General features: G+C 48.2%; 1 protein-coding gene across 1 annotated transcript; it reads right to left on the bottom strand.

Annotated features, from left to right (window-relative positions):
* Nucleotides 1-3,386: 3,386 nt before the first annotated feature.
* On the bottom strand, nt 3,387-4,403 carry Znf488 (zinc finger protein 488). The gene has a single exon (XM_028789094.1). It carries the CDS (start codon nt 4,401-4,403, stop codon nt 3,387-3,389), a length of 1,017 nt encoding a protein of 338 aa, XP_028644927.1.
* Nucleotides 4,404-9,111: the final 4,708 nt, after the last annotated feature.

Genomic DNA, 9,111 nt, shown 5'->3' with positions numbered 1-9,111 from the left:
CATACAGACACACATACACACACACATACAGACACACAGACACAGACTCACATACATACACAGACACACACATACATACACACAGACACACACACAGACACACAGACACACAGGCACACACACACAGACACATACACACAGACACACACACAGACACACACACAGACAGATACACGTACACAGATACACATACAGATACACAGAAACACATACAGACACACATACAGATACCCATACACAGACACACATACACAGACATACATACACAGACAAACATCACTCACATTGCCAGAAAGCAGTAAACGAAAGCCAGACATACCAACCCCCAATCCTGCTCCAGGAAACCCTCCTCTGCATCACTACAGGAAGGCACCTATCTGCCTGCCTGTATTTAAACAGCAGCTGAGTTAGTTGACAATTACACTAAGTCCTGAGCTTTCTTATAGTCCATACTCCAGTCCAGCTCTGAGGAGGCTTTCCCCAGGTGACTACTCAAGCACATGACAAGAGCTGCCGCCAAGGTGTGCCGCCACCATGTCTGTGCCCTGGCTCCTTCACCTGCATTTGTTGTTCTAATCATACCGTCACTACACTTAGGATCCCTGACCTAAAGACCCAGGAATCTGTAACAAGTTCAGAACTAGGACTTGGTATTGAAATAGTTTTTAATTGTTTCCAAGATAAAGGCAATAGTAAAAAGAAAGCTTAAACAATGGTCTGAATTTAGCACTAAAAGCACTTGGGGTATGAGTTGTTGGTAAAGGCCCTGTCTAGTAAGCTGATCTGATCTCAGAATGGTTTTTTTTTTCTGCCTCGTTTTCAAATTCTTTTTTTTTTTTTTGCATAATTCGGGAGATTGAACCTTGGGTCTCATGCATGCTAGGCAAACTCTACTACTAAGCCATAACCCCTGCCCCTGATGACTTCTTAGATGCCTTCATTTTCCCAAGAATTATTTTTATTTCTGTGTGGGGAAGTGGTTGTGCCACATGTGTGCAGGTGCCCCCTGAGGCCACAAGAGAGCATCAGACTCCCTGGAGTTGGAGCTGGAATTACAGGCAGTTGTGGCCAACCTGACCTGTATGCTGGTAACCCAGTGTGGGTCCTCTGGAAGGTCAGCAAGCACTGTTAACCACTGAGTCGTCTACACCCCCAGAAGCTGTAACCGAGTTATGCATAGGTGGCTGCCTGGCCTGTTCAGGCTGCTATAACACAATACCATAGACTGGGTGGCTTACAAACAACAGAAATTTATTGCTCACAGTTCTGGATCATAAAGAGGACACATGTCAGTAGATGTAATGTCTTTTGTGAGGGCCATTTTCTAGTTCAGAGATTGTTCTTTTTAGCTGTGTCCTCAGAGAGAAAGTGGGGAGTTGACCCTCTGGAACCCATAAAGATATTAATCCCAATATCCCAAAGGTGCACTTTAGAATTTCCACATGAATTTTGAGAAATGAAAATATCCAGACTATTATTTTATGAGATAACTTGGGAAGTCATGGTTTAAAGCGGCATGAAGGAGGAATACATGAGAGGGGGTGGGACTTCCAGAAGATGCCTGGGAGCCCAGCATGCTTACTCTGAGGGACTGTGTCACTAACAGGTTCTAAGTCACAAACTCTTAAACGTTCTTGAACTTGTAAATCTGGCTGCAAAGCAACTTATGTCAACATCAATTCCCAGCATCTTCTGTATGTTTCCCTTTCAAAGAGATGGCATAGAAATTGCAGGCCATTGCATGAGCCCAAGGTAAGTGTGCACATACTTTTGACAGATGCCACCTCCTGTTCCCCAAAGCCAACTCAAGAGTTGGCAGGAGCAAAGCCAGAGTCAGGCAGATCATTCATTTATTAACTTATGCATTTATTCTTTCAACAGATACCTGTTGAATGCCTACTGCATGTCTGCGTTGTTCTAGAAGATGGAAATGCGGCAAAAACTCCCTGTCATTATAGTGAGGAGAGCTACAGTGAACAGGATAAATTGCTATGCTAATTAGTATACAGGATGGAGGAAAGTGCTTAAGAGAAGAGAAGTGTGTGTGTGTGTGTGTTTGTGTGTGTGTGTGCGCGCGCGCATGCGTGCGCGCAAGTAAATGAGCATGCATGAACATGTGTATGTCTTGTAAAGTAACAAGGTTAAGTTGAAACTGAGACCAGCCTCTAAATTCCAAATCTTGAGTCACTCAGCATGCTCTGTGACCATGCTAGCTAAGCAGACATGCATCGGCTGGACAATACATGAGCTGAGATCTGGGGGGACATGGGAGTTTGTTCTTCCACCAATGCTCCTAAGTGGCATTGGCAAATTCGTTAACCTTTCCAAGTTTAAATTCCACTGCAGGATGAGAATTCACTGTCTATGTCCTACAGCGTTGCGGGGGTAGATGACAGGATGTGAAGTGACTCCTGGGGACCTCCTTCCAAGTACCCTCTAGTTGCCCTTTCCCCCCTACTCAGAACCACAAGGAAGGATGGCACCTGGAGATCATCCAGAATAAGTGACGTGTGTTTGGTGTCTCTCTTCTCACATATTCACAGTGTGAATACCCAGAGGTTGAATTACTCGCCCCCATTCCTTGGTTAGGGTTTCAGCCAGGCCACTTTTCCACTCAGTCACTTTAGGCCTGGATTTATGTTGGCTTTACTTAGGCTTGTGACCCGTTTTCTAGGTATTTTGCACTCTGGGCTTCACTATATCCAGTATATTGAGCCAGCAGCAAAAGAGCCTAGACTTGAATGCAGCCTGAGCCATGTCCACCAAGCCAAGCTATCCCCAGCCTCACTGCAGAGAAACACAATGTTTGTTCACCCCTGAGATTTCATGAATAACATAGCTGGCTAGTGCAAGTGGTGACTATGCAATCCATACGCTTAGTGCTCACACTGTACCAGGGAACGAGCAGGCCAGCAACCAAACATCTTCCTCAGCATTCTGATGACATCCTGCTAAGACACCACTTTCAGAACAAGACAAGTGAGGGTGGCAAGTTAAAGAAACATGTCCAAGGTCAGGGCTCATAGGTGAAAGCCCAAATTGAGTGCAGGCTTGCTTGCTAGCAAAGTCACGGATGTCATGTTCGTGTGCTTCCATGCAGAGTACCAGGGACAGTCAGGTGCAGCCCTGTTCCCTGAGCCATGGGTCTCACTATCCCATGAGTGAAACTTATCATTTTAACACATGACCTCCCACATCATGCATTAAACACATCACAAGGGCTGGGACATAATGACATATTATAACTGAGATGTTCATCTCTGGGAAGCAAAAGGAACAACCTTGAAGACGTCTATGACAACCTTCTCAGCACAGGCCAAAAGTCACTTGTGCCTCACCACTGCACACTGGATACTATGGCCATCAGTTTGCTCTGTAGCCACCTGCTAACTATGTGAAGTCATATGCCTGGACAGATGGTGGCGCTCCCGGAAGTACTCATTGCAAACGGGGCAAGTAAGAACTTCCTCTCTTCGTTTCTTAGACTGTGGATCAGGGCCCACATGCTCCCTTTTGTGGTGGGACCTCATGTGGAAGACCAGGTCAGCTGTCAGACGAAAGGCTAGGTTGCACTTCGCACACCAGTTCTGAGTAGACAAGCCCAGGGAGGAGAGTGTGGGCGGCAAGAGAGCCCGAGAGGCTGTGGAGGAAGATGCTGAGAATGCCGGTGCTTCCACCTGGCTGTGCTCCAGCCATGGTGTGGGAGCACCCTGGAAAGCATTGCAGAGTAGAATGTTCTGTGACAACGTGTGTAATTTCCAGAAATCACCCATGAACTTGAAAGTTGACAGATGAGCCCAATATGGAATGTCCACCGTGGTGATGAGTCCCGAGAGTTCCCATGAGCCCTCTGCACTTCCACCAGCCAGAAGCATGGGGGAGCGCTTAGGTTTCTCTGCTGCTGAGCGCTTAGGTGGCTTGCTGAACGCACTTTTCTGCTCACTCCGGCCTGCACCTGGCCATACTGAGCACCCTGTGCCATCACCTGAGGCTCTGGAGAGACTCAAGGGCAGCTGCTGAGTGCCAAGCTGTCCTTCTGGGGTCTCCGGCTTCCTCGTCTGGGCCTGGATGTCCCCTGGCCTCTCCTGGAGACATGACAGCTCTGGGCGGATATTCTGCCTCTGCTCTGTGCATGCCTTGCAGGTAAGAGGCCTGTTCAGTGGAGGCTTGTTCGGTGCTGTTGACAGGCTCAGTTCAGTATAGGCCGCATCTTGGCTACCCTTTCCTGTGGCAGTATCAGAGTCCACTGGGCTCATTTTCTTGAGCATCCCTGGCTGGGTCTGCTTGGGTTCCATGACCTTACATCTCTTCTCAACTGAAGGCCTCAGAGAAGCCCCTTTGCCCTCAGTCATGTGATCAGCAGGGCTTGACAGGCTAAGCAAGGTAGATGTTCCAGCAGCCATTAGTCTATAGGGCTTTGGGGTTCCAAAGGGCTAGTCCCTATCCCCAGGAGGAGCTATGAGACAGGGAAGTCCTCAGGAAAGCCTGGACTGGATGCACTTGACCACTGGTCTCTGCAGGAAAGAAAAATAACAGACAGTGAGGCAGGCACTGGTCATTCAGTGTTCTGTATAGGGTGACACCAGACAAGCCCCACTCTCTCTAGCCTTACTTCGATGTTTGTGAATCACAGAGACTGAAGGGATAGGAAAGGGAGCCTGCTCTGAGGCAGAAAATGGGAGATCCTGGACATCTACCAACAAGCTGGCCCTGCAGGGAGGAAGCCGTGCACCATCAGCTCCAGCTCCGGCATCTCCATCTGGCTCTGACTCAGTGTCCACAGCATCGGAGGTGATGGTGTGGAAGGTTCATGCGTTCATGATCTTGGCTCCTTGTGGCATTCTTTCTCTTCTCTGTCTCCTAAACTAGCCTGTCTCCACATCACATCTCCCACTGGCTTCCACTTGTCCCTATGATCCCTCTGGACCAATCTTCTTAGATTCCTTGTCCCAAATTTCCCTCTACTCCCTTCCAAGTTGGTATATGATCAGGTTGCCTTTCACTGTGGACCCTATGCTGCTGACACGGTACAGTGGCCTCTGCTTAGTTTCATGCACTTTTCTCCTGCTCTGGCCCATGATAGGAAGCACTTCCCGAGTCCCCCCTTGGGAGTCAGGGGTTTGACATCCAAGCCAGGGATAGGGGGGAAAAGGGTAGATTTATTTTGTTTGGAAGCTTTAGAACCATTTCAGAGAGATCCTGCTTTGACCTCACCTGGATCTGGCTATACTCTGACTCACAAAAGCAAAGCTTCAGAGGATCACAGTATAAATGGAAATACTGGGTAGTCACAGTGGGGTGCAGAAGCATAGGACTAAAGCCCTAGCATCTTGAGGGATTCTACTGCTGGATTCTATAGATGATCTTCCCACACTGTGGGAGCTAATCACTAAACTTGGACTTGGAAGTGGCTTTTGCTCCCAATGGAGACTATAACACACCACCATTTCCTTTGAAAGCTGCACATCTCCCCTAGCGTGCAGACCTGAGGATTCCCTCAGGAGACTGTCCATCAAGCAAAGGAATGGCTTCTGTCAGCACCTGCCCTTCTCTACCTCAGTCATCATATTGTCCAGCTGTGGCTCTGGGTACAGCCTTCCCTGGGCTGGATGAATGTCACTCCTCCTAGCCTGCTGATCTCTCAGGCCCAGGAAAAAGGGCCTATGTCAGTGTCTGCCCTCCATAGCCCTCAGAGGGAACCCAGGTGAAGTATACAACAAGCCCTCGGAAAGTGATGTCAGGACCAAAAGGTTCCTAAGCCAGCCAAAAGGAGGGGAAGATTATTGCCTCTTAGGGCAATAGAGCAGATGTCTGACAGTCTGTGGTCCAGCATCTTCCTCTCAGCCAAGTTGTTTCTAACATGCTTCTGTTCCTGGGGTTCTATACTGCTACTTAGTTCCCATCTTTCTCCAGTTCACATCTCCAGCCACCCCCTCTGATGGTGGGACCTACCCTGCCCCATAACTTAATAAATTCCTTCTCTGCCATCCTGGTCAAAGCCGATGTTTGTTACTTGTACACAAAGTATTGTGACTGTTCTAGAAGTGACAGCCCCACCCAGCTCTGAAGGCTGTGCCTCCAGGACTCTATCAGGGAGAATGTCAACACAACACACTCTCACATGTGCACACGTGTGAGCAAACACAGACAGAGGCTTCCACCCAGTGGCACCAGTGGCTCAGCGCCATCTCTTCACGTGTCAGCACTGGGCAGCCATTACCGTATGAGCAGTGTAAACAGCGCCACCTGCCAACTTGACCTCTCTGGCAATCCTCACGTGTTTTCACCCTGGCTGAGGACAGTTTTCTCTGCTGGATGGCATGCTGACTTAGATTCTTGTTGTCAGGTATGCTAGGCCACTTCAGGTGAGGAGGGACAGGAGCTTCTACAGGAACAAGTGGCCAGAGGGCTGGAGGAACACTTGGCAGGGTGGATGTGGGCTGTCGGGCCCTTACAACACACTGAGGCACAGTCTGTTCCACCTTGTTTCTGTCTAGAGCTTGAGTCTCCCTAGTCTCCACTCAGCAGACCCACTCACTCTTGACTGGATTACCTCATCATCCTTTCTAAACCGCAGCTCCAGTAGGGTTGCTTCTAGCATCAGACATCACATTCTCTAGTAAGTTGAGAGTGCGGAGGGGACAGCAGCCACATGTAACCCTGAGCAAAGTAACCCAGGTCTCTACCTGCAAAATAGGCTTAGAATATCTCCACAGTCCAGCCCTGACAGCCCAGCTATAACCGGCTGGGATAAAATACTCCACCCCTTCTCAAATAATAGAATGTCTGTTGGAATCCCCACCACTAAGTTTCTATTCCATGAGCTTACACAGACATACGTAAACAGTAAACATTCACATGGGCAAATTCACACACACACACACATGCATGCACACATACTTAACGTATACACAGATACACATACTCTTTCACACAAACACGCACTCATACATGGGAACTTACACCTACATACACATACATACACAAACCTATACTCATACACAAATATACAAACACTCCCGTGGTACACTAAAACACTCACGTCTTCTGCCTCTCCCTCTCATCTCAGATACTTCTCCAAAGTCAGCTGGATACAGACAGTGTAATACCCGTCTTACATTGAAACTGCCTTGAAAATCCCTGAGTTCAAGGCACTTATTCCACCTCTGCAGAAACACTCTGGGGCTGCCTTCATGGACCACACAGCATTTCCAACCAGAGACAGCTAATCTCAGAAACCAGAACTTTCTGAGGCATGCAAGCAGAAATGACCACTCTCTTCTCAGGGACATGCAGGACAGAAAGCTGTTCACCAAGCTGCTTCATGATATAAAGCCATGATAATCTACTGTCTAAGTGCCCACAGACCAACAAGTCCATGCTCACATAAGTTCACGTAAGTGTCACAGGAACTATGAGGTGCATTGTGTCTCTCCACCCAACTACATTGTCCCCATTCCATCTTGCTCAAAACCCCCGGACATCCCTGCTTTGACCCCATTGTGAATCTGAAGAATGCTAGACACCAAGATAGACATCCTATCCAGTCTCATGCTCCATCAATGACACCATCCCCGTCCTTAAGAGGGGGAGAAGAGAAAGACAAAAGGCAGAACTGAATAAATGATAAGAAGGAGAAATGGAGCAGACAAAAGCAAACTAGCAACTAAGTAGAGGAAGATATGAAGAGAAGCATGTATACATATGTGTGAGATTTCTGTATGTGTGTTTGCATAAGAGTGTGCAAGTATTAGAACGTGCATTTGCTGTGTATGATTTGTGTGTAAGTGTGGTTGTGTGCACATGGCTACCCATCAGCACTGCTCAGGATTAATCATGCAGGCACGTGCACAGGACTCCCTATAAAGCCCCCCTCAGGCCCTGCTCCCACTTCTATCCTCCATGAAAGCTGCCTGATGGAAGCCTCTCAAAATGGAATCTAATGTGAGACTCATAAAAGTTGGTCCGGCAGAAACTTCGCTGCCTCCATGTGCTTATGTCTCCTGAATGGACTCCCGACCTTGGATGCTAGCATCTTGTCCAAGGTCAAAGTCAGACTTCTAAATCTCCTCCATCTCCAGCAGCATCTATATCTCCTTGATACCTATGCCTATCAGATGGCCACCGAACCCGTAGGAGCTCATCTCCAAGTCCTTCCACAGCCCAGACACAGAAGTCTGACCTCACACAGTGCTCTGTGCTTCTCCCTTCTCACCTGCGCCTCCACCACCCTGTGCACCTGTGGATCACTCTCTGCCCAGCTGTTATCTGGGCAGAGCGAGCTGCCCCTCCCCCTTCCTCCGCCCACAGATGCCAGCTGCCCTAGGCAGTGATGGATCTATGCAGCCCGTGTTCCTTGCTCCGAGCCTCCTATGAAAAGACTCTTTGTCATCCTCGGCTGTCCTCAATAGCTTTGGTTCATCCTGGGCTCTCCGTCCTGAGCCTCCACGGGTCCCCATCGCCCTGCCATTGTACATGTTGCACTAAAGGCCTTTTCTTGTCATCCTTGGTTCTTTTTATTATGGTGTCCACAAGACAGCCTCTGAATTGCACAAACGTGGTTCAGAACCACTCCATGTTCTTCTGTCTGGGAAAAAAAAGAGAAACTCCAACACCTTCCCACTGTTCTTCCAGACCTCTGATTATATATGATCCTATGCTCCTGAATGCTTTCTGACACCAGGATCCCCAAATCAGCAGGGTAGAAATCTTACCATGGCCCATCTTTTCTGCCATTAGAGCTACCAACCAGTGTGCTGCTATCGACCAATACATCAAGGGCTATATTCTGAGAGATTCATTTTTCTCCAGTCTTACTACCCACTCTTGGGTACAAACCACCTACTTGCCATTCCAATGTCTGAGGCTCTGGCTACATTCTCCATGCAATCTTGCTGTCTGTGCCTTTGCCAGTTGTCTCAGCTTCTTTGGAATCTCACATTCTCATCATTAGGGTGAAGTACATAGGCTTGAGTGACAGAAGACCTAGATTCCAACATTCTCTGCCATTACCCACACTAGGACCTCTGTTTTCCAACCTCCAAACAGGAACATTTGAGTACTGGACCTCACCGGGTTTTCATAAATAAGTTAGATCAGTATCTCTAAAGT

This window comes from Grammomys surdaster, unplaced genomic scaffold (genome assembly GCF_004785775.1).
Source record: "Grammomys surdaster isolate TR1022 unplaced genomic scaffold, NIH_TR_1.0 125789, whole genome shotgun sequence".
In the NCBI taxonomy this organism is placed as follows: Eukaryota; Metazoa; Chordata; class Mammalia; order Rodentia; family Muridae; genus Grammomys; species Grammomys surdaster.
Note: the sequence above shows the minus strand (reverse complement) of the source record. Positions and strands in the feature narration are given on the sequence as shown.

Bases quoted from the DNA above. Each gene is read 5' to 3' on its own strand.
- Znf488 (XM_028789094.1), bottom strand. From the start codon at position 4,403: ATGGCTGCTGGAACATCTACCTTGCTTAGCCTGTCAAGCCCTGCTGAT.